The sequence below is a fragment of the Rhagoletis pomonella genome, unplaced genomic scaffold, assembly GCF_013731165.1.
Source record: "Rhagoletis pomonella isolate Grant_MI unplaced genomic scaffold, Rhpom_1.0 Rhpom_scaffold_00002, whole genome shotgun sequence".
Classification (NCBI taxonomy): domain Eukaryota; kingdom Metazoa; phylum Arthropoda; class Insecta; order Diptera; family Tephritidae; genus Rhagoletis; species Rhagoletis pomonella.
The window spans coordinates 35,718,168-35,744,648 of NW_023458556.1; the positions used below are offsets into that span (position 1 = coordinate 35,718,168).

Consider the following 26,481-nt stretch of genomic DNA (forward strand, 5'->3'; position numbering starts at 1 on the left):
TGGGTAAAAGATTGTCGTATGTACGCACGTACGTATGACGCTTACGACAATCTTTTACCCAGGCGACGAAATGGTTTTAATGATAAATCAAAGAACTAATACGTAAAATAAGGAAAATGATTGATTTCGCCAACTATAAATTATTCTTATCGTAACCGCAAATTTAAAATATGAATAAAAAAAAAAATTGTTGTTAGTTTTGAGCAAAATTGCGTATTAGTTTGTTGCGCTCTGGGCTGGGCACGCATATGCGTTCAGCAAAAGTGCGTAGTAAAAATGTTGAAGGGGTTGGAGGTATATGTTTGCTCTTAATAATAGCAAAATTCCAACTGCGCAGTGTTGTTATTGAGGCAAACATAACGAAGCCCAATTTCCTTAACAACACAAAATATACCAATAATTTTTAGGAATGAGACGGCTTTACAAACTTGGCAACTTAAAATTTTGAGGTTAACTAGTAATGTTTTAGATACCTATGAACCATGACTCTGGACATACTTTACTATGCAGAAGTAATAGTTTTAAATTTAACATGGAATTCAGCACAAATGACACAACGTCAATCGATAAGCGACCTTCCTAGCTTGGCCACTTAAAACTATGACGTAGTAATGAGGCATATTCACCCAATGCAATTATGGGATACAGAAAGTGGATGGGGAAATAAATCGAATCTATGTATTTTGTAATACTCACTTGAACAATTGATGATTTTTACTGTAACGCTAATAATTACCGTCTCTTTGGCACAATTTTATCGTAGAATCGCTTGTGAAATTACCACCAATTCAGCCACACATCAGTTCAAATAGTTTTTTTTTTATACTTTATAGCACTCACTCGACTCCTTTCAGATGGGCCATAACCTTTTTTAGGAATCCAAATGTTTATTTGTGTTTTTAACATCAAAAAATCACTTTTAAAGTTCCAAAATTTTCCTTAATTGGCTCACTTCTGCACAATTCGCACCTTTGCTCAACCAACAATTTCTATACACCACCAGCTGACAATTCCGCCTATACTGATTTTTTCCATTTTCTTTTCGTTCTATACTTTCTTTTGCTACAGAGTTGCATTTGATAGTATGACAAATAATTGGAAGTACTCAAAGGTAGTAGTTTATAAAATTGCTATTTCATTGGGAAAATAGTTGTTTATTGTTGAAAATGTAATAAGAAAAAGAAACTAAATTGTTAAGTGTTTCTCACTTTACGACTTTTGTAAAGGAATGCGTGTTGAGCTGTAAAATTTAGGCGACAATATCCTAAAAAAATGTCGTATATTTCTTTCGTATTACTTTATGGGTATTCCAAGCGTTGTGGTAACTCTTTTTGCGTGTTACTTTCTTGACTGGAAAAAAGAAGAAGAATGAAAGAAATGGCAAAATTGTTATATGTCGCGAATTTGTATTCAATTTGTAATAAACTAAAATAATTGTGAAAAAAAAACCAAAGCGGAAAGAGATACAACATTTGGTAAGTTAAAAACTAAACCAGAAGATTTACATGTTCCAGATGTTCTTACATTTGTGGAAAAAGTGACTGGATTTGGCGACGCAACGGCTGCGATAGCAACGCCACATTTGCATATTATGCAGAAAACCACCAAAATTAAATAAACAAATTAATTGTTGACCTGTATTTAATGCAAAATTGTTTTGATTTACATATACAAAGCTTTAGCGGTATATACTATGTAACATTTTTTACACATTTTTGTACCAAGGCGAATTTATAGGAGGTGGTTTTGTTAACCAATTGGTACGTAAACGATGGGCGTTTTGTTATTTTGCGGGTTTGGCTCCAGTATTAGTGCTCCTTTGAATAATTAAATTTTTTCAATTCGTAATGCATTGATTTGAATTTTAATTGATTCAGCTAATAACCTGTATCATCGAGTTTTCATCGGTTTTTGTTTTATTAGTTCATAGAAGCTGCGCCGGTTAGTTCTTTCACTTTCTCTGATATACACTATATGGTATACCACCATAACATCAACATCATTCCAACACGAAACGTATGTATTAGCCAACCAACTGTGGTCATTCTTCCCACTCAGCGCCAGAGGAAGCTACCAATGTACATATATATCTGACGAGTGAGTAATGACTTGTCAGCGCAGAAATCAGGCGATTCATAGAAAATTCACTTGGTGTGCAAATAATCGATGCTGTTTTATAAGTCTTATTATGGAGGTCTTCAGGGTATCGGAGGAGGTGGTGAGTGCATCGTTTATGGAATGTTAAGCGGCTATAGAGAATGAGCAAAACATTAGAAGAGGGTTTAGAAACCGACAAGTGCATATGTATGTATTTCCGTACTGCTATTCTGCTGCAAGATTGCTAATTTGCATATCTCAGGCCCTTATTATGAGCTGCATTCGATTTTCGATCTTCGCTGGCTATCGAAGATCGAAGATCGAAAGTGGAATTCGTATTATGAGCTATGCAAGCGTGTCGAAATTTTCGTTGAGTATCGAATTTTCTGTCGAACAGAATTTTGCTTTCGATGGTGTAGCGAAGTGTTAGAAAATTGTGAAAAATGTATGATTTTGTATATGTTTTCTTACATTTTGGCGGCTAGACATTAATTTTAAACAATTTTTATTAATTTCATGCAGTTCTAACATCTTGAATACTAAACACAAGCTCGAAAGGCTGGTTTTACTTGTGAAAGAAAATCCCAATACTCTGTTGGCACGATCTCTGAGAACAAAATCGTAGCGCTGTTGATAGTTTTAAAATATTTTAAATAGATTTGGCTCACAAACGCCTCTTTAGATGGTCGGAACTTTTTAATGAATCTGTAGACAAATTTCTTAAATATATTTTATATCAAAATATATTCGAAAGACTAATAAACTTAAACTCTCTTAAACATTTGCTACTCCTGGCCAGTTTACTAAGCTCTCATCCTCTGACGAATCGTTGAACCAGAACTCGTTGTACTCATTTTACCACGTTTTTATAAACTTGCTTTCTTTTTTACTTCATTTTAATTAGAACAAATTTACATAAATATGTATAAGCACACTATTTAGTTTGCTCGATTTGTAAACAAAGCTTCTCAGCGGTGAAAAATATACTATTGTGAACAACCTAAACGAGCGAAATTCACAATAGCGCTATTCTTCATCGAATGAGTGCCATAATACCAAATGCAAATTCGTTCGCTCAGCACTTTCGACCACAGTCGAAAATCGAATGCAAATCATAATAGGGGCCTCATACATATGTATAAGAATACTATGTAAATATATGTACACACCTACCCTGCAGTAAAATTTAGAGACAGTCTGACAAAGCGCTAGTTCCGAACTACATATTTCAGAACTATCTCTGAACTAGTGCAAAACGGATGCAGAGCGGGACAGTTGAAACTTGCGATGTAGATTTCTGGCCCTGGGTTTGACTCTATGCCAGCCCTGAGCAGAAGGGTGCGGAGAAGGTGTAGCCCTAGGATCGAGCAACGTTTGATGGATTTCGCCGACCTAAACGGGGTTAGATCGCCGAAACAACAGCCATTGGTCGGGTAAAACCCGAGTCATTCCGGTACGTAGAACCGGCTGTCGTAGAACCGGCTCACCAGCGGTGAGGTAAGGGTAGCCATCGGGAAGGCGAAAGCCTCCAAAGCCATTGGACCCGACGGAATATGCATGTTGATGCTGAAAAATTTGGGTCCTGCGGGAGTAGCGTACCTAACGGAGGTCCTCAACCTGTCAATGGCCACTCTCGTCATTCCAGACATCTGGAAAATGGGGAGAGTGGTCCCACTGCTCAAACCGGGGATATCAGCCAACAAAGGAGAGTCTTATCGCCCGATAACTCTCCTTTCCCCGGTAGCGAAGACACTTGAGGCCCTGCTGCTCCCGTACTTCACGAACCACCTGACCCCAGCGAAGCATCAACATGGGTTCCGTAAAGTGCATAGTACAACAACAGCACTTAACGCCATAAACACTCAGATAAGTCGTGGCCTAAACCGAAACCGCCCCTGTGAGAGAACTATTCTAGTAGCGTTGGACCTGTCCAAGGCGTTCGACACTGTCAGTCATTCAACGCTACTAGAAGAATAGAGACCTCCTCACTCCCACAGGGACTCAAACGGTGGCGAATTACCTGAGTGGTCGACACTCGTCAGTAATCTTCAGAGACAAAACCAGCAAGCACAGGGTGGTGCCCTGTCCCCGTTACTGTTTAATTATTACATATCAAAGCTTCCTCAGCCACCAGAAGGTGTTAATATAGTCTCGTATGCTGACGATTGTTCGATCATGGCGTCTGGTAATGGAATTGATGACTTGTGCTCAAAAGTAAACGGTTACCTCTCCGAACTTTCTCGCTTCTTCACTGCAAGGAGCCTTGCCCTATCCCCTGCGAAATCCTCGGCAACCCTTTTCACCACCTGGACGAAGGAGGTCAGACTGCCACTGGGTATTCACGTCGATGACGTAAAAATACCGACGGTGAATAACCCGAAAATCCTCGGAGTTACCTTCAACAGTCTGCTCTCCTTCTCGGCGCATACAACCGCAATTGTCAACAAAGTACAGAGCCGCAACAATGTCCTCAAGTCGTTGGCCGGCAGCACTTGGGGCAAAGATAAAGAAACGTTGTTGGCAACATACAAGGCAATTGGCCGGCCGGTTCTGAACTACGCAGCGCCCGTATGGTCGCCGGGGACTAGCAGGACGCAGTGGATGAAGCTGCAGACCTGCCAAAACACGGCATTACGAACTGCGACAGGATGCCTCCTGATGACGCCTCAACACCACCTTCACGACGAGGCCCAGATGCTCCCAGTAAAGGAGCATAACATAATGATCTGCAAGCAGTTCCTCGCTGGGAGCCACAGACATGGCCATCCCAGCGGGCAACTGCTCGCGGAAGAGCCCCCGCCACGGCACGTCAGGAGGCATCTTTACGAACTGACAGACGAAGTCCAGAGGTATATTAAACAACCTCTGGACCCGTCAACCTACCGACAGGCCCTGAACGGCATTCACAGGGAATCAGTCTCAAGTTATGTAGACTCCCGCCCTGTGAATGCGGTTCTAGGCACACAACCACCGGACGTGGGCGGGACAGAACTTTGTCTGCCTCGGGAGACCCGCACTACAATAGCCCAACTTCGCTCTGGCTATTGCAGCAGGCTCAACAGCTACCTGAGCAGAATCAACGAGGATGTGCCCAACCAATGTCCGGCATGTGGAGAGTCGCCACATGACTCCCGGCACCTCTTCACATGCCCTGAGAGTCCCACTCAGCTAACGCCCCTGACCCTATGGACAGCCCCTCTGGAAGTAGCACACTTCCTGGGCCTCCCCCTAGCTGAAATAGACGACAACGTTGATGGATGAACCGCCCCGGCTTGGTAGCCGCTACAACAACAACAACAAAACTTGCGATGTAAATGTGCAAATGCTCACTACTCGTGCGATAAGAAAGTAGCTCAGCGAGAAGACCTCCGACTTAAGCATCGTTAGTCGCGAGTTCAAATCGCGGTGGTGGAGGCAATTGTATGAACTTAAATTGTTGCGTGCAGCTTACGATAATTATTATTTTGGTAATTATCTAGGTGAGCTTTCAACCCCCAAAATTGGTCAAAATTTTGGAAAGGGGTACCATTAGACGCGTCTGGGCCCCAATAACAAGAATCCGAAATCGGAAAATAACTTTTTTTACCCGATCAAAAGTTATTAAAAAAAAATTGTGGGGTTTGAAAGCCCAACTAGATAATTACCATTATTTTTTTAGTAAAATATGTATGTAACAAAAATGAAATCTGTAACAGAAAAGAAAAACGGAAAAAATATCCAAAAATTTAATCTTAAAAACGTTTTCATATAAAAAAAAAACTGTCCAAAACGGAACCGGTTAAAAACTAGTTGCAAAGTAATGCACTGGGCGACAATTGCCACCACCAATGACATCGCCGTGTAAAACTGGACAGTTGAAAGCATTGCTAGGGCATTGAGCTAGAACTAGTACTGTCGGAAAAATGTCTAGTTCTACGCTAGTTCTGAACTAGTCAGATATTCTGCAGGGTATGTATTTATACCAATTCATACATATGGTCGTATGGAATAGTAGCTTATGTCGGAAGGTTGGCTTTAGTATAATGCACCATTCATTTAGTTTAAACCACAAGCCCTGCAAACCATTTTTTCATAGTATTCTGAATTTTAGAGAAATTTTAAAGAATTCGTAAAGATTTCATCCGTTTTTTCACTGAATTTTCTAAAATGAAATAAACCATGATGATGCACATGAAACAAACTGTGCGGTTTTCAATTCTTTTACGAAATTTCGGTAGAAAATCGGTAAAGCAATGTGGCTAAGTGAATAATTTCTTCGAGTTCGTGATAAGCACTTCATACAATTTTCTTTGAAGACTCGTAAAAAAATCGTTACTGAAATGAGATACTCCTAAATATTTCGTTAAGATTGCGGGAACTTTGATTTGCAGGGAAATTACTTAAAAATAGCCACTAAACACAAAACAATGGGCCGTATGCATAAAAAGTAAGCAATTGCTTTTACTTAAAATTTCATACCTTTCACTTACATTTGTTTGAAAAAATCGCGTAAAAGGTCTGAAATTTTAAGAAAAAGCATTTGCATAGGTTTTATGCATGATTCAATAATCATTGCCCAGTGGGAATTAGGAGCACGTAATAATACCTTATTAGCAACTTACTCTTCACCTGGCAGTCATTACCACTTCCCTGCCGAACGTCCCTTACTATTACAAAGGCATGGCCGCCTTATGTAAGTAGGAATTTAGAATGTACATTTGGTATCAGACATACTTCTGAGCCGCTTTATAAAGTAAGTTACGTGTAATGCAGAGCAGTCGCTCGGAGTAGTTCGGTGCTTGGAAATAACTTCGGCTGCACGTTATTTTGCAACTGACAACGTAATGTGTCTTCGGAGGTGTTCATTTTGCCCTTTACTAGTAGATGACATTGGCCATGATGACAATTTTGGTACTAAAAACTGGAAGAAAACATGGCTTACCTCGCAAGGTGCTTACCTATTTTCCCAGTGGGTGGTTTTATGCATACGGCCCAATCAATCGTTTTTTTATTTTTGTGTCATCATTTATAAATTTTTAATTTTTCTTTTAATATGTATTTATTTCAGTCTTGGAATACAAATTATTCTTACAGACCAATCAACTAACACTAATTAAGTGCTACTAAAAGTTATAAATTAAGACAAATACATTAAATTAAAAGAGCTGAGAGTAAAAACATCACTATTGGTGTGGCGCAGAGAAAAATGTTCGCAGATGTGTGACTAAGGCAGGGCTTGATTGTGTGAAATCAATGTCTAAAGCATTGAAGACTAAGTTAAGTTCAGTACAGGTTCTAGAGATCGGAGCGTTGGCACCATAACTGCTTCTAGAGAAACCTATTTTAAAGAAATCCCAATGGCGGAGGATTCTAGAAGGAATATTAAATGCAATCTTTCCTAGAAGAGAAGGGCAGTTGTTGTTGTTGTTGTTTTTGTAGCAGCATACAAGTTCCCCATAGAGTTTTGGGGAGTGTTGCTGGAGTGACAGTCCTTGGCCAGATATAAATCTGGGTCGTTCCGGTTACGGAGACCCGACTGTCGTGGGAACGAAGAGAAGGGCAGTCAATTGAGCCAGTTATGATATTAACGACAAGCGTGCAAGCCAAAATGGATCTTCTGTTATCCAGTGCTGTAAGGTTAATTAGTTGGCAGCGAGAATAGTAGGAAGGTAGTGAGCAAGCAAAGAAAATTTTAATGAACGGAGAGCAAATTTTAGAAAGATTTTTTGAACACGTTCTAATCGGTTAGATAGAATTTTAGTGTAAGGCCTCCAAATAATCGTTGCATACTCCAGTCTTGACCTTTTATGGCGCCACATCTTTATTTATATTCTATTTTTTTCTTATCAGTTTGAAGTAATTTTCCATTGCCTGTTTTTACATAAGTATGTATGTACATAATTCATACACATACTAAGCGCTGCTCACTTTCATTACCGGCAAAATTAATTACCGTATATTAACATACGCTTTAATACAAAGTATCATACATATTTGAATGAACAACTATTACGTGTTAAAAAAAATATATAAACATCTGTATTTGCCATTTCTGTTGCTATTTCACAGCTATTGATTGCTTATTGTGTCTTATGCACTTAATGTAGTTTGTGATTAATTTTGTAGAAATTAAACCTTTTATCTTTCAATAACATCTTTAATAATTATTAAATATAAGTACATATTTATATATGTACATACAACTTGTTCAAAAATGACTAATTCCAATACGAAACGTAAACCAGGAATTAAGAGAAATTTCCATTCGATGTGCTAATCGGTGAGCCGCTTGAATCCAATGAGTTGAGAAAAGTTGTTTTCTATAAATACATACATACATGCATACTATATACAGGCTGACTTTTGGAATATACAACTGCAAAGTATTTATGCAGTTTGACTACAGTATTTGTAAAATATCGGTCATTGCATTGTCAGACAACATTGCAAAGTGATGCGTTATGGATTTTGCCGTTCTAGAACGCTTTTACTGCAAAGGTTATTTTCGTAAAGAAATTCGGCAGTTTTTGTTTAGTTCGGTGATGAGCTCATTAAAAATGAATAAAATAAACGCCAAACTCATAACCATCGTTTAAATATTGCGCCGTATAAATAAAAACTAAGCATATGCTTTTACTTAAAATTTCAGACCTCTTAAATTTATTTGAATAAATCGAGAAAAATGTCTGTAACTATCTTTTGAATTTAACTATCACTTGGCTGAAAGATGAATTATAGCCAAAAACGCTTAGTTTTCAGGAAAGCTGTTTTTGTGTTGTAAAATATGAACAATACGCTTTCGTTTTCAATAAAAATAAGGCTGCTGTAACCTTCATAGAAATATAAAAAAAATATTTAAAGTTGTGTATGAAGTGAAAATTTTAAAACGTTTTCTTATTTTTCATATTTTCTTTAACAAAATTTCAAATACTCTATACTTTTATACAGGATATTAATTTTATAGCATCCATGAGGGGTGTTATTTATATACATATGTATATATGTACAATATAAGCACGGGTTGGGTAGCTGGCGAGGCCCAGTCTTCAGTCTTCATTTATGTGCATCAGGATGAAAGGCCTAGTTTCCGCAATATAAAAGTTGGCAATTAAAAAAAAAAAATGTTTATAAAAATCCCGATTAATCAATACCTTTATTATGACAATAATCGATTTTCATTTTTTACATATTTCATCATCACAATAATCGATTTCATAAATAACATACATGACATTATACATAATTTGAAAAAGTCAAAACAAAACATTTAATAGAAAACCTTGAAAAGTTCATTAGATTCAAAATTATTCATAAATATGAAATACGAAAAACTAAATTTTTGCGATCAATACCAATACTGAGCATTTCAAAACGACCCGAAAAAGTTAAAAACTTAGTTCAAAAATTGCATGCATATCGATGGTTCTCTGCAATAACGGCGCAATTCAAAATTCAAAAAATAAAATACATACTATATTACTGTCTCTAACTCTTGACTAATCTAGTAAGTTAATTTTTTTTTTTTTGATTTTTGAATTGTGTCGTTATTGCAGAGGAGCATCGATATGTTAATTTCTGTTTGCACATTTTCTTGACTTCACTATATTTTCTGCATTCCAGATGTTATATGGCATAAATGGCTTGCTCTTCAAATAATTGAAGAAGCAGACTTCAGCAAGAGGAGAAGCACAAGAACAAAAAAAAAAAAATTATAATAATAAAAGTAGAAACGAAGCAAGAGTGACCCCGCCTCTATCAATTTGGAGAGTAAAACATACTGATACATTGAAGCAATTGAGCAATCCGCAGTCACAACGTTTGTGTGCACCCGAAGCCAACAAGTCAGCCGGCCAACTGATCAAATATTGCGCTGAGCGCAAAAGTGCCATCGTAACCCACAAGTGTGCTCTCAGACCATAATATTGTTGGAAATAATTGACGCCAATACAAATTAGCCGTCAGTATACAAGAGTGAGTTGGCGTGGTGTCTACGCTGCGAAAACATACGCGTTGTGGGAGTGCAGGTGTATTTTACATTTATATTTGTGTTAAAAGTTTGCCACCTCCACTTTTAAAAAGAGTCTTCGTACACACTTTGACTGAAAGAAACATAGAAAAGTAACATACTTAAGTGGAATTGAATGCCGTGGAAAGAAATGTGCTGACGCGTGACTTGAAAATTATCAAAAGGCAAAAAAGGAAAATATTAAAAAAAATACAAGAAAAATTCTAACGCAAACCAATTCTGTTATTTCTACAAACTTTTTTACTCGCGCCAGAGCCAGACTTAAGCACTTGTATTTAACAAATTAATAAAGTGACTGGAAACTGTGTTCCGGTCACAATAACGCCCACTTTCCCCGCCTGGGACACCATCAAGTAAAAATGACAACATCAGCATTTAAAAATCGGCGTAACAACGCACCGCCAAGTGACGCGGAAGCTGATGGTCGGATCGTCAACGATGCCAATTCTGCACATCTGGATCATACAATGGAGGAAACAGATTCGGAAGAAGATGGTTGGTCATCAACTGGTTATGATTATATCAATCCATTTGTACATCGACTACAGATTGACAATAGAATCGATTTGGCGAAGGTATGTGCTTTTTAGTATTCGATTAGACATGTTTACTACGACTTCGTGTTAAAAAAAATCATTACATGAATGCATTATTTTTCGGAATTTTATGCGCTTGCAAAAACTAAGCGAATAAATAAGTATACTTACTTATATTTTCTTAAGCCAATGAAAGGACAAGGAACTTGCCTTTATATATGTATATATGTATATACATATATATATAATCTATATTGAAAGGGCCTATCTCATTTTCTTTTCTAAGTCCTGCTTTGTATAAAAGCCAGCAAATTACTCCATAAAAGCCTACAGGAATTTAAAAAAAAGAAGAGAGAAAAAGAAGAAGAATTTAAAAAAAAGCTACACCGACATTTAATTGATTCAGTCCTCAATTAAAAACAGCATTTTAAAGAAATTCGCAACTAACAAATGAACAGTTTTGTTAAGTTTTTTAATCACTTTGCATAGAAATAAAATTTTAAGTAGGACCTTATTATATCTTTATATAAATTTTCTGCACTGTTACGGCGTCAGATTCCTTCAAAAGTCATTGTTTCGAATCGATTTTGAAGCTTAGAAATTCGGGCTTTTGAAGTTGTTCTCACTTGAAGTATTTTGAATTCTTACCCTGTCGGAGGAATCTACAACCAAAAAGATAAATTATCCACACTTCTTAGCTGTGAAAATAATGTCACCGACTCTACGGGGTTCAAGGCGATACTTTAGCAGGCTAGCTTCTGAGATGCCTTCGCCAAGGCACGTCAGGAGGCATCTATATGAACCGACGGACGAAGTCCAGAGGAATGAATGTCCGGCATGCGGAGAGACTCCTCACGACTCGAAACATCTCTTTGCATGCCCGGAAAACCCCACAACCCTAACGGCGTCGTCCCTGTGGACCGACCCCATAGAGGCTGCACGCTTCTTGGGGCTGCCTGACTGAGATATCAACCGATCTGAGCGGGGTTGTTGTAGCCGCTACAACAACAACAACATCAGGCTAGCTTAGTACTTCAATGCATGGACCCGGACTTTTATAACTTTTATAAAAAAAGTCGTTAGAAAGGCTATTTTTGAGCTTATAACTTTATTTGGAATAAAATAATCGTTCAACTTGGACTTTTATTTTTTAGTCCAGTAGTAACATTTAAGTCATTTCCAATAGGCAAAATGGTATATTCAAAATTTTGCGAAATAAGTACTTGAAGAAAATGGTTATAATACGTTTTTTCCTCTTCTGCAAAATTTTTCATTGGGGCTTAGCAACTTTTCACTCTAAGCTAGCGATATGAACTTCTTTCTTACTAAATTATAAAAAAAATATATAAAGTCTAAAGATTTTTCTTGAAACCAATTATTTAAAATACTTGTATTATTTTTTTGTTGGAGAATCGTGTGTTTTTCACAGCCGACATTCAAATAGGAAATGAGAATATTTTCTAACGGTTAATATAAGCGGCAGAATTCATTCTAATACAAACGAAGTATTCTACTTAATTAGCAAAAATCAGCTTATGCCATTACATTTGTCCCTTGAAAATTTCTGTGGCAGCTAACTACTTGTGTCTTTCGTTTGCTTGGCAAGAGCGTCCAGCTCCATGTTGTTGTTGTTGTTGTGACATCAGGGATGTCGGTGTAAACAGTTTTTCACTACTTAAAAAAAAAATGTGTCCTTTGGTCCATCGATCTTGAATGCTTGCTTACCCTTATATTTAAACCATGCAAGTTCGGATGAATCATGCGATTATAAATGATCGAAAAATAAAAACACAAATACAATGATTATTCATGATCGCAAAATAAGAAGTCTTTCCAATAAAGATGTACAGATTTGTTTAGCATACTTATTTTCGTATGTATACAATTTTGTTGCAACTTATGTATTGTAAGAGTATATATTTATTTATTTATTTGTTGAATTAAATTTCTATTGGCTGTGTCGGAGTATATAGTATAACTGTGACTAAGGGACAGAGCTATGGGTCTAGCCCCTAGGGCATGATCACCCAGGACACCACCTTGTAAATAGTTAGCGGCAAAGAGACATTCGATATTTGATAGCGAGAACGCCGGACACGTTTTAATAACCACTTAGCCTTCTGAATATTTCAGTATGTACATATGTATGTGTGTATTTGCCGCGCCAGACTTCAATAACTCACAAATGGTTCTACTCTCGAGACTTCTCACAAGTCCCCAGACTGTTTCGCAGATTTGCCGCTGCTGCTTATTATCGCACATACATAAATATTTGTTATTTACTCGTACGTGAGTTGTTAGTGGCAAGAGTACTCGAAATGATTTAACGCTAATGTACTTAAATTAGATAAAAAAATCATACGATTCAGTTTTGTTGCTTTCGCTTTTATTTATTGCGTTGCCGTAGTTTGTACCACATATCTACATAATTACGTTCTACTGAATAAACTTCTCATTTAGGAGCGAAACAGCATCAATGGCATAAAAAAATGTGCAGAAGAAAAGCTGCACTACAATTGTTTGTGTTTATGTACGAATAAGTAAACACTCAAGCCACTGAGGCCAAGCGCATGTAAACATATGGCGGATATGGGTTTGTGCAACTGTTTTATGAGATTTTCCATACGCAGGAAATAACTCAATTAAGCGTATCGAGCTTATACTATGTTCACATGTTACCTTTAATTACGCAGTTAGGAATATTGGGAAATTTAGCTCTTAATTGAGGTTAATGTATCACATTTTAGCTCACTAAATTGTGCAATTAATATATATTTCCACATATGTACATAAATTGAGCCAGATTTCCTTAACTTTGTTTTTTTTTAGAAAATGTTATTTACGAGAATGAAAAATATATACATACACTCATGATCATAACAAGTAATTTTTAGCAAAAAAAAAACCGACTTCAACTCCCATATAAAAAATATATATATATATATATATCTCATGATCCACTGATCGGATCTCAACCAGATTAGTATGGGACACCTCTGAGACACTACCTTTCCGATGCAATTATCGAAATCGGTTGACTGGGTCCAAAGTTATGCGGTAACATACATAAAAAAAAAAAAAAATATTCCGACGACCTGATAACCTCCTCCTTTTTTGGAAGTCGGTTAATAATAGGTGCAAAATTCAGAATGATATTGTTTGCCACTTATCTTTATCTATTTATTTTTAAGAATTTTCATTTAAAATATAGTTCGATCTAAATCAAAAACCACACTAATAAAAGTTTTATAGCTTCACAAAAATTAATCAAACTTAAAAATATTTTCATCAAAAGGTTAAACTTTTTATTTTTTATTTATTTTTTGTTGCGTATTATCTTCCATGTAACGTATGAAGAATGTCTATTTTTATATGGAAGAAAATGACAACAGTCGTTGCTTGAGCTGATCTACTCTTTTGCCAGACTGCCAGGCCACTTGCTCACTTTAGTGAATACCACTAGTGATTATTGCTAGTGGGAAGTTCGCGAGTAGATACTCTTTGCGACATCGTTCAAAGAAGACTTAATCTAGCAAAAAAGTGGTATGCTGATGTTGGTCTTAATATTAATCCTTATAAGACAGCGATCGTCCCTTTTACCAGGAAAATAATTCTTAAGGGAATGAAAAACTTAGCCTTCGATTGGGTCGAGATCAATGCCGTCACAGAAGTAAAGTATCGTGAGTCTTATCCTAGACTCCGAACTCAAGTGGAGGACTCATGTTGTGGCCGCAAACGACATAGCTACGAGAGCCCTGATGGTGTGCAAACGTCTAGCGGTGCAAATCCTAGAGATGCACCCAAAGGAGCCATGATAGTACGACCAATAGTAACCAATGCGGCAATGGCTTGGGTATCGTGGACTACTCTGGCAACGGTAAGGCAGTCTCTCACCAAGAGTCAGCGTCTGGCGTGTGTTTGCAGCACGAAGCTTTGAGTACATGTCCGACGGCAGCACTGGAGGTAATTCTTCAACTCGAGGAGAGGAACTGCATCTTACAGTTGAACAGACGGCAAAGCGAACTCTCTTATATATCGCGGGAGGTGGCTTTGACAAAGGTAAGGTCTTATCTTCTAGGAACAAGGACAAACTCGGCTACCACCTCCCACTAGTTCTATTCCCCAGAGACGATATGCATAGAAGAGTAATTTTCGAAAGAAGCTCTAAGGTAAATATATATCGTCGTTTCAAGTACAAAACCGCGTATGTGAGGTTGCATAAATTATTTTGTAGAGAGTAAAAACACTCATATTTCAAAATTGTTCTCTCTTTTATAAAGCAATCGCATTTCTGTCTAGTATATTTCAGGACGAATGGATAAGCCAAGAGCTTCGGTGAGCAAATCCAATTTTTGGCATAAAATGTCAGTTACCCGGTTTTGCAAAAAGACGATATGCGGTTTTGTACTTTAAACGACGATATGTACAGTAACGCGACCTGGAGTACCTCTATTATGGAGAGACACGCCCAGGCAAGCAGACTACAGTGGTACACATACGGCTCTTTGAACCCCCTGAGTGTATTGAAGCAGACGTATGAAGCCCTAGACTCAAGCTTTCAGTGCCCTTGGCACTTGCCCTCCCAAGCATCTTTTCCAAGCGGAAGTTTATTCCATTAGACTGTGTGCGGAGATTAACCTTCGTAGGAATTATCGCCGTGAGAGGATCTTTATATTAAGTCTGTTCCAGGTGCTTCACGATTTGCAGGTTTTTACAGAAAGTCGTTCCCGGTCGCCACCTTCGCCAAGGTTTTTAATGGCAAAACAGCTGTTCTTGTAAATCTTGTAAAACCTGCAAATCGTGAAGAACCTACAGGATCCTTAAGGGCTATTAAGTGATGGTCAGACGGCACTTTTAGCTCTGGTATCCTTCGAGATTAAATGCTCATGGGTTGGACGCTACTCGTTTAATACGTTACCTTACCAATCCTTGTTAAAAATTAATAAATGGTCGCTGCATAGAAAACAAAACTTTTGTACTTAATAAAACAGTAGTTTTTGGCGGCTTTATGGACTGCCGATAGTAAAATTACGCCTCCGTCTTGCTCATCATAGCTAACATATGTACATATTGTGTATCAATCAGAATTTGTTTATTCGTATAATTCGATGCCGATGGTTGATCAGCTTCATAATAACTACTTGAATGCTTTTAATATGTATGTAAATACTTTGATTTAATTTATATTTACTTAAATACTTATATTAATTGATTCTTTGTCAATGTACGTATTTAGCTGATCACTTAATTTATGATTATATATACAAATATGTAGATTCTTAATAGCATTCCAAGGCGACAATACATTTATGACTAATCGCTGCTCAAATATTCGACGCAGTTCACTAGGAAAATAAATAATGACTCATGTTTTCCTCTTTTATTAATTAACCTAAATATTTATATGACATTTTTTTGTAACTTTTAAATCTATAAATTTACTGCATTGATCTTTCAAAAATTTAATGTTGATTTGAACTATTCAATTTCTGCTCGATTACTTCCTGTGAAGATTCCACCGCTTAAAATGGACGAATCCAGCTCTTCAGCTACTAACGCAGATTATAAACAGAGTACAAATTGCATAATTTTAGGCGCACGCACTGTATGTTGATTTTGCTAAAAGGGCACATGAATCTTTGTTTGTGTCCAAGTGACCCAATTACGCTAAGTTTTTCATGAGTTCGTTTGTAGTTCAAAGAAAATATGTGGACTAAATTTTTGTGTGTATTTACATACAATAATTATGCAAATATTTGCTACATATTTTCTTCGCTGTAGTAAAATATATTTAATTGCACTCAGCGTCAGAGTCAACGTCTGCGTGGCTGCTATGAAGCCCGATTACATTTCAGCCTTCTACTCTGATTACCTTTCAGTGCAATCTTCTGTACATATTTCGCTTCATATTGGTTTGCTTTCATTTTCATTTTCGTTTTCTATTTTGTTTTCTGCCTTTTACCGCTGATTTCAATGTCGACATTGTTGTGTAGATATGCGCTCTTTATGCGAATTGGTCATGGCCCATGTGGTGGTGTGACTTGTGCCGGCAGATGGCTATAGCTGAAGCACAGGCAAAAGCATGTACAGTCAGCGTCAAAAATTAGCATACCCTGACGTTTTTGACGGTTTTAGTTATTCATATTTTCCATAGAAAATTTTTCTTATTTCTTTTTGTAAAAATATATATCTTGGTTTAAAATACAAAACCGCGTTTCGTGGTTCTGCAAAACCTCGTAACTGACATTTGTGCCAAAAAAGATAATTGCTCACCGGAAGCTCCTGACATTAAGCCCTTAGCCATTCATACTAAAACATCGATACTTAGATATAAGAAGAAGAGATAATTAGGGATAAAAAAGAGAACCGTTTTGAAATTAGAAAAGTTTTACTCTCTCCTATAAAATTTTGGCAACCTAACATACGAAGTTTTACATTTTCTTTATACGCGGTTTTCTACTTTAAACGGCGATATGCATATTTTTTTTATTTAATTAAGAACTCGTGGGAAAATGCCAGAAATGTTCAATTTTTCGATTCGATTTCTTAGAAGAATTTTGAATATGCAATTTTGTAGCCAATGTAGCCTAGTTCAATTCGCAGGTGTTCATATAAAAAAGGTTACATCGCTCATTTACTTCAATAGTGTCATAATCGAAAAATTACAAATTTTGAGGTAAGTACGCAGATATTACCGCTACTTCTTCTTCTAAGTTGAGTAAAAATTTCATTGATGTATCGATTACCAGTATTCATTTATATGTAAGTTCAAATTTTTAAAGCCCTTTTTCTAGAGTTTTTTTTTTAGGTTGTGACACTAATGAAGTAAATAAGCTATTTGGAAGAAAATGGGCTACAAAACGGCATTCTAAAAATTTGTCTTAGAAATCGAGTTTAAAAATTGAAAATTTCTTGGTATTTATTGCATTTTTCAGAGTTTGGTATGAAAATAAAAAATTTGATTCTAGCTGTTGAATGAAGTATATTTTTATAAAAAAAAATAAGAAAAAATTTGTACGGAAAATATAAATAAAATCTTAAAAACGTCAGGGTATCCATATTTTTAACGCTGACTGTATATGCATACATAGTATGTAAATATCTGTGGTATTTTTACATGTGGGTACAATAAAAATTAAACCACTGTTTATTTTTGTATTTATTTACTTCTGCTGATGTTTGCTGCTTCTGCTGCCACCGCCACTAGTTTTGACCACTACATACATATGTACAGACATATACATATGTAATAGTCTTTAATTTTATTTAATTATTTTTTTATCTCGCGATTGTATAATTTATATGTATATGTATAAACTTGAAGGTATTTTATCTTGCTAAGAAAAAATTTGGCAAAATGCACTGCATTAGGTCTTAATTTTTGAAAGTTAAATCGTTTCGAACTGAGTTCAACGCCTTCTAAATAGCCACACTATTTAGAAGTACGTATGTATGTATACTCAGGTATGTATAAAACGTTTTTTTTAGAAAAATATAACAAAAATTTGTTTCTTATAATTAAAAAAAAATGCTCTTAATTTTATTGTTTTTTTTTTGTTGGAGGTGCGTAATGCCACTCAGTAGGACCACGCTTCGAACCCTGATCCGATTAACAGCGAAATGTTTTCTGATAGCGATGGCCGTGGGCAGACGATGGTAAACCTCCGAACGAATCGGAGGAAAGGCTCGGCCAAACATTTTGGAAAATGTGTAGTCTTTAACTATTTATACGGTATTTTTTTGAATTAAAAAAGTGTGGCAGCATCTAAAACTACGCCATCGGATTCTGAAAATAACTACGTTAAATTTTCCTTTCCGAAATTCTGGGACTCAGACGTCAAAGCACACACTGAGAAAGGCATCCTCAAAGCAGTCGGCCACCTCCCTTCTTAACTTTTCTTCGAACGCATCCTTCAGTGGTTCTTCTTACGTACCCCATTCCGTCGTCCGCCATAAAGGGGTTTTTATCGGGTCATCAACCGTTTAAACTATCGTCCTATCGTCTAAAATTAATGCACCGAAAAAAACCCGATTTTCTCTTGAGTTATGTTTTTTCCTCATCTGATGTAGGCTTCCGTCTCTGAGACCCGCATTTTTCATGGTAAACTTTTATGCTTAATAATAAAAAACTTTTACTACGACTTATGTATTTACATACTATATGCCAAATTTGCGCAGAACATAAAATAATAAAAAAAATTTGCCATTAAAAGAATGTCATGTGGAAACAAATTAATGACTTGTTTACAAAAATAATAGGTCAGGTACTTTTTAGTTCTCACTTTTTGCCATTAAATATATGGAGCTCTAACCGTCAAAAAGTTGTAAGCGAGATTTATATTTTTTTTATGCAGAAATGAATATATATGCTCTAAGAACATATTTGTATCAAAAAGAAAATTTTGAAAAAATGTCGCTTCCATCTTTTCGGCGGTTAGGGTTCGATATTTTCATTTAACGTCCAGTAGAAACCCGGCATTATTGCATTAATTTCTTGGAAACATCTGCAAATTTAAAACTTTAGATAGAGTAGAACCTATCTAAATTTAGAATAGTATGTATATATTCAGTGGTGGCTACATAATTGGGGACACTACTTTACATGTTTTGGTAATTTACTTTAGATTTTTTGCTTACAAAAATATACAACGTGGCGACGAATACCTGTTACACAGTTTTTTTTTTTTAATAGAAGGATCCTTTATAGATTTTGCGAAGAAAGTATTTTATTGTTAATCTTCTACAGATTTTACTTTAATTTTATTAATTAGTTTTAAAATTTTTATCCTTATTTGCATTTGCCAGCAGTGTGATCTTTGGGAGATAAGTACACGCCGCACGCAATTTTTTTTGCCATTTTCGAGATTTATCGGGATGCTTCGTGTTTTATTTTTTAAGGTCTTTTGGTATTTTTCAGAAGTTTCATGAAACTCTATTGGGCTTTTCGCTGTTTTTTCCGATTTTTTTCTTGAGAACTTTCAGGTGTAAAAATACCTTTAAATCTTAACTTTGCTTTCTATGAATGCCTTAAATTTGTTGCTTTTAATCATATACGGATACTCGATAAGGTATCTGGTATGCGTTTTATAAAAGATGTACATATGTATGTACATATCGTACGTTTAATAATATAACCAAGTATTTCAAAATTTCAATTTTGTGGGAAAACGCAATCAAAGTTTTATCAATTCATATAGTTTGTATACAAAAAGACACATATCTTCACACACATATTTGGGAAGTTTGGTTATCTGTTAGACCGAACATATTCTACTTTTCAAGCTTATCAATTGCATAATGAAATCTCCAAAAACGAAAATTTTGTATTACATCTCTATATTATTAAACGTGCGATATATGTATTTACACTTGACGAAAAAGTTGTATTTATTTATTTGATCTATTAAACTTAAAGATAATTAAGTTATAAATTTGAAGAGTAAGTTAGTGCTAGCTGCTGGGGATATCGGCTGGGAACATTTTTTAATTTCATTGGCACTTTTAAATTTATGCAGAAATTTTTGTGTTTTTGCAGGTTTATGTGCTAACAGTGCTTTTGTTACCAATTCGCGTTGTCGGCTGTGTTCTCTCTCTACTATCTGCGTGGATGTTTGCCTGTATTGGCCTCTATGGCCTAACATTGGATGAACTAATGTCAAAACCAATAACCGGTTGGCGAAAGTAAGTCAATTAAAAATAAAAAAATTACGCACAAATCGTCATCATCAATGCAAAAAATACTAAAGTACAAAATTGATATTTTATTAGAAAAATAAAAAAACCCTTTTTGTCTAAGGTTTTAACATTTATGTTTCTGTATTTTTTACGATATGGCTTTGAACATACATATGACATATTGGGCCGTAATGCATAAAAAACTTAAGCAAATGCGTTTACTTAAAAATGTTGTACCCTTCACTTAAATGTATTTCAACAAATCGAGTAAAAGATTTGAAATTTTAAGAAAAAGCATTTGTTTAGGTTCTATGCATACAGCCCATTATAAAAGAAAAAAATTCAACAAGCGGCTTTTGCTTTGCTAACCACACTTTTCATTATGTATGTATGTATATTTGTGACTTTCATAATATTTTCATTAAATTCCCTTTCCATTGCATAGACAATGTCAACGCGTAACCTCTGGTGCTATGCGCACACTCTTTGCTGCTGGCACTTTTATGCATATCAAATTGACTGGCGAGCGTGCATCACCCAAACAAGCACCCATTATGGTCGTGGCACCACACTCCTCTTATGTGGATTCGATTATTGTTGTAGCAACTGGACCACCGTCAATTGTGGCTAAGCGCGAAACAGCCGATATACCACTGCTAGGCAGTAAGTTTTTCATTTGTTTACATTTTCATCACCTAACTAAGTAATATATTTTTAATTGTTTTTTATCTTTAATTTAACTTCAATAGAAATCATCAACTTTGCTCAACCCATTTATGTGCAGCGCGAGGATCCGAATTCGCGTCAAAATACGATACGTCAAATTGTACAACGCGCACGTTCCGAGGATGAATGGCCTCAAGTTGTGATATTTTCCGAGGGTACATGCACTAATCGAAAGGCGTTGATTAAATTTAAGCCTGGAGCTTTTTATCCGGGGGTGCCGGTACAGCCGGTGTTGTTGAAGTACCCCAACAAATATGATTCATTCACATGGACATGGGATGGACCTGGCGTGTAAGTAGCGTAGTGAGGGCTTCAAGTATTAACTTCACATTTAATTTTGTTTTTATTTTTGGCATAATTTCGTGAATGTATGTAATTCCAAATTTCAAACTTTGCGCAAAAATTATGAAAGAAAATAAGTTTCATCATTATTTCAAACCCCAATCAGAATTTTTAGAATAATTTTTGGTAAGCAGTTTTAAACTTGGTAGGCATTAAATTTTAGTATAATAAAGTGCTATTTTGGAGCTGAAAAAAAATCGCGTTGATTTTTAATATTTTCGAGAAAAACGGGTTTAAAGTTTTGAATTTACATATACTTCTATGGTAAAATTGAATACATATTTTATTCTAGCGAAATACATACTTGTAATCCACACAGCTTTGAAATTTTTACACAACTATGAAGAAGAAGTAGCGATAATTTCTGCATATTTTGCTCAATATTTGTATTTTTTGAGTTGTGATACTAGTAAAGTAAATGAGCGATATGTACAAACATAGACATTAGGTAGTACAATATAGTTTTTATAATTTGTGAAAATGTATTCAATATAAATAAGCAATATCAATCATAGTGTTAATAGACATATTATATATATATATATATATTTGTTAATAATTAGCCTCAAGCTACTTTGGCTGACGATGGCGCAATTCTATAGTCGTTGCGAAATCGAATTTTTGCCTGTCTACACGCCATCAGAAGAGGAAAAAGCTGATGCAAATTTATATGCACAAAATGTGCGCGATGTTATGGCGAAGTGAGTACCAGATGCAAGATAACATATTTGTCGTTCTAAAATTTAAATTTCCTTCTTTCCTCCTCCTTAGAGCACTCGGTGTGCCAACGTCAGAATATTCATTCGAAGATGTGATTACAATGAGTCGTGCCAAAGATATGCGTGTGCCCTACCCTGGTGATATTATCGAAATTGAACGTGTGCTTTACAGTTTGGGGTAAGTGTGCGCAGACGTACTGAACTGAACTGAATTGCTTGCTTTCTTTCGCATTGCTTTATGCTAACAGTTTACCAAACTAAAAATTTTCAGCTGCTTTACCTTATTTTTTACACATTTTTATTTTTATTTTTTTAATATTTTCACACGCACGTGTTTAAATTTTAATTTACTCGCCATGTTTCATTATTTATTTTGCTTTATCCCTATTTCCTTTTTACAGCTTCCTACCGGATTCCGAACGTGACCAAGAATTAGTCGCTGATTTCCTTAGCTTACACAATACTGACCGATTAGACATATTTACTTTTGCTGAATTGCTGCAACTCGATGCCAAGAGTACGCATCTACACCAGCTTTTTGCACTTTTAGATCATGTAAGATGTTTAGGAAATATAATCGTACTTTTTTTCTCTTAAATATTACCTTTCTTTCCTCGCTTTTGTTTTGCAGCATCACAATTACACAGTCAGCTTGAAGAGTTTTCTGCTATGCTCACAATTTTGTAAATTAAAGAATGAAGAGATCATCGTATTTTTGCGTGCTATAACGAATGTAAGTTGCATTTTTTTCTTGACTTAGTTTTAATTTTAAGCTCATAAAAATGGAAACTGTAATGAAATTATAAGTAGTGTGGCTTACACATATGTACATATCGTCGTTTAAAGTACAAAACCACGTATCTTCGTTCTGCAAAACCGTGTATCTGACATTCGTGCTTAAAATGTGTACCCAGAAGCTGCTGACATCAAGCTTTATCCATTCGTACTAAAGTATCGATTTAAGAAACTAGCCTGAAATGCACCGCTTTACAAAGGAGAGAACCATTTTGAAATAGGACAGTTTTTATTCTCTACTGTAAACTTTGGGCAACCTTACATACGTTGTTTTGCATTACCTTGATACTCATAATACTAGTGATAGATTGTGGGATGTTATGGATTTAACAACCGCATCCAAACCGTCTCTTGTGTTATGGTGATAGCCCTCGAGTCTCATGGTTCAAATTGCGGGGCGTGATTTAATAGCTTTCCGTGTATTGCTGCTTTTATTAAAAAAATACAACTTTTAGTGCACAAAATCTGTAGAAATTTCTATGGATAGTTAAAAACTGAAACGAAAACAGAAGCTATTAGGAATATGCGAGATGCGATTTGTCTTTTGATTTTTTTGAGTGCAACAATTATATTATATTGACATTGTCCCAAGCGTTGGCGTAGAAGCTGGGAATTAAAACTGAAACTTCTGATGTGGATGTACAAGGCTATGATAAGGCTAATCGTTACCTGCTGCGCCATGGTATTGTGGTCAGCTTTAAGTATACAGTACATTGTCAAAAGTCTAAGTAGTATACAAAAAGCGGCATGTTCAGGAATTACTGGGGCATTGAAATCCTGTTCCACAGAAGCACTGAATTTCGTCATCAATATGATACCCATTGATCTTTACCTAAAGGATATCGTCATGTACACAGCAGTAAGACTCAGGGAGTCGGAAGACCTTTCGACATAGTTCAATCTAAAGCCTCAGTCCGATAGCAAATAAGGTCACGGACTACATGGCATCAAGCTTGGATTTTGGCTTTTATGTACTTATGTGGTTGCCATCCAGAAGGGAATGAAAAAGGGCCAAGCTGATAGGAAACCATCTGTAAATCCACTGACGGTTCCGGTGTAGGGACAGAAGTATATATTCCGGCGGGCTTGGTGTCAATCGGTCCCTGTGGCTGGCAAACTATGCCCGGAAATTTCAGACTGAAGTCCTGGGCATATGTGAGGCCTGTAGCATACTAAATAATAGTGCTTCCACAAAAGAAAGAGCGGCAATTTACTCAGATAGCCCGGCAGCACTCCTATCTTTATCATCTACTGAAACTAAGTCTAAGCTAGTCAAAGAATGCAAGATAGAACTATGCTCGATGACTCGGCTAATGGTCCCTGTTGTTTGCGTTTTCGTCCATAGGAACATAGAAGGCAACGAGAGAGCAGACGAGTTGGCCAAGGCGATAGCTTGTTTGGATGAATCGATATCGGTGGTATCGGGATACACCCTCAGACAAATACAAACAGAAATCCATTTGTACTTTCTTAAACTAGCAATGAAGAGGTGGTTAGAGATACAGACTTGTAAGATAGTACGTGAGCTTTGGCCTGACTATAGCAGGGAAAGAAGAGCAGAGCTGCCAAGTAGGTGAAGGGTAGAAGTACTTAGGATTGTAGCGAGTATCAGCGGTCACTGACTGCTAGGAAAACATGCTTATAGAATAGGACTTCCATACAACGAAATATGCTGCAACTACCTGCTAGATGGTAGTGCTTGAACAGTATTTGATTTCATGTGCGAAATATATAATGAAGCAGTTAGCGGATTTATCTAGTGCTACTATAAGCGATATGTACACATTCATAAGCTGTTCAAAATGGTTTGGCGAGTGCGGAAGAAAGGAATCGTTCGATAGGATAATGGGAAGCGCATCAAATAATGCATTCCCTAAGTACTGAAATTGTCCAGTTGATGTTCAAAAAGGCTAAGAGGTTACCCTAAACTATTGTTTTGTGTATCGTCCTACTGCAGTCCTACCTGTGTCAAATAAAGCCAATAGCGAGAGACTCCAAAAATTAACATTACTAACAACAATTCCATATAATCACATCGACATTTTTATACAGTGCATAATATATATTTGTAATTCTACTCCTTCAGCTCTACGCTGAGTCGTCACAAAGTATTACCCGCCAAAGTTTTGCACGCATTCTGAGACACACGGGAAAAATGACGCCCGAAAAGTGTGATGCATTGTTTTTTGCAATCGATCATACGCATAAAGGCTGCATTGCGTTCGGTAAGTTTACACTTTAAATAGCAATCGTAAACATATTAAATGCATTTATTTTTTCCTTTTTTAATGTCATATACAGAGGACTTTGAGCGCTACACCAAGGATCATCCACAGTACAAGTTCCTTTATAAGAAACAGGAGCATCTACGAAGAACGCAAGCAGCTGGCAATGTAAAGAAAACGAATTAAAATCAAGGACAAAACAATTTATGCGACCTTGAGGGTGTATGTGTGCGTGTGTATGACAGAGTTGACATGATTTTTGAGCGCGAAAAATGCATTTCATAAGGGTAATGGATTTTTGAATTACAAAATCCGATGTATTTACAAAAACCAAACATTAATTGTATTTATTTCATTTCGATTGTTTAAGAACTTCATAAAGCTATTGCTTAAGAAAGTAAAAAGTAAAACTGCTTCTAATATTGTAAAATAATGATTTTGCAAAAAAAAAATAAGGGGCAAAAAATGCAAATTTCATTTTTAAAACCAGTGTATATGTTTGCATTCATATAAACTGTTTGAACGTTTAAAATGACAATCTGATCGAAGAGAAGAAAAATTTTCTTTCTAAGCAACATAGCTGCAAATCGTGCGCTGATATATCTACATAAACATATGTAGGGAGATTATAAGGAAGGACCAACAACAAACCTTAACCACCTAATAATGCAAAAGAATAATTTATACTATTCAGTCAAATATTGTACACACTCTCATATAAAGGCATTCAAGTTTCTTATAATTAAATTTAAAATTTTGTTTGCTATCTGCTTCATGTAATGTAGCTTTAAAAATTAATGCCATAAAGTAATAGAAGTAGAAATAATCTAACAATGATATATTTAATTGTTTACTGAGTATATTTAATGTCAATTTTATTATACGTTAAATATATGCTTACAGTGTATTTGATTCTAGCAATGTAGGCGTGTGTAGTTTGGCCAAATTTATAATGTAAATTTATATATGTATGTATGTATGCATATATGTAAGTATGATTATTTATTAGAGTTATTGTTAAGAAACCCTTAAGTATGCATTCAAGCACTTAACAATAAATAGATCCAACTTCACCAACCGTCACGTTTCATACAGCTAAAATCGCCCACAATTTCTGAACAGCAAGCGTACTTAAATCAGATTTAACGATTACAAAAAAAATTACGTGACTTATTCAGCCTTATCATGAATGTTAATTCCGTGTGAACTCGTTCACATGTCGCCCATGCACTTCACCTATTTATATTAAATATTCACCATAGTTCACTTCGAATGATTTTCACCCTATCGTATACCGTACTCACCCGGTGAAATAACTGTCACTCGCACAGTTAAAACCGCAAAATAATTGCTAAATTTTC

At 35.9% G+C, this 26,481-nt stretch overlaps 2 protein-coding genes across 3 annotated transcripts in view; one reads left to right on the top strand and one right to left on the bottom strand.

Annotated features, from left to right (window-relative positions):
- The window catches only part of LOC118733535 (ubiquitin-conjugating enzyme E2 H), a 39,959-nt gene extending 38,935 nt beyond the window's left edge, over positions 1-1,024 (bottom strand). Inside the window, exon 1 of one of the 2 annotated variants that reach the window (XM_036462958.1) lies at positions 737-1,024. The gene's annotated coding sequence lies outside the window, so the exon portion shown is untranslated. Of the gene's footprint in view, positions 1-696 lie in introns of both variants that reach the window. The other variant, XM_036462956.1, reaches the window with a different exon arrangement.
- Positions 1,025-1,351: 327 nt separating this feature from the next.
- Positions 1,352-26,481, top strand: LOC118733536 (lysophosphatidylcholine acyltransferase). The gene is made up of 11 exons (XM_036462959.1): positions 1,352-1,475; positions 9,697-10,677; positions 20,174-20,319; positions 20,759-20,976; positions 21,063-21,330; positions 21,945-22,082; positions 22,153-22,278; positions 22,502-22,655; positions 22,732-22,833; positions 24,982-25,120; positions 25,197-26,481. Exons 2-11 carry the CDS (start codon positions 10,462-10,464, stop codon positions 25,304-25,306), a joined length of 1,617 nt encoding a protein of 538 aa, XP_036318852.1. The 5' UTR covers positions 1,352-1,475; positions 9,697-10,461; the 3' UTR covers positions 25,307-26,481.

What these genes read in the sequence shown, in the direction of transcription:
- LOC118733536 (XM_036462959.1), top strand. Translation starts at nt 10,462, where the DNA reads ATGACAACATCAGCATTTAAAAATCGGCGTAACAACGCACCGCCAAGT. An exon ending in CCAATAACCGGTTGGCGAAA is followed by an intron (nt 20,320 to 20,758) that starts GTAAGTCAATTA and finishes TCCATTGCATAG; the next exon opens with ACAATGTCAACGCGTAACCT. An exon ending in TAAAGGCTGCATTGCGTTCG is followed by an intron (nt 25,121 to 25,196) that starts GTAAGTTTACAC and finishes TGTCATATACAG; the next exon opens with AGGACTTTGAGCGCTACACC.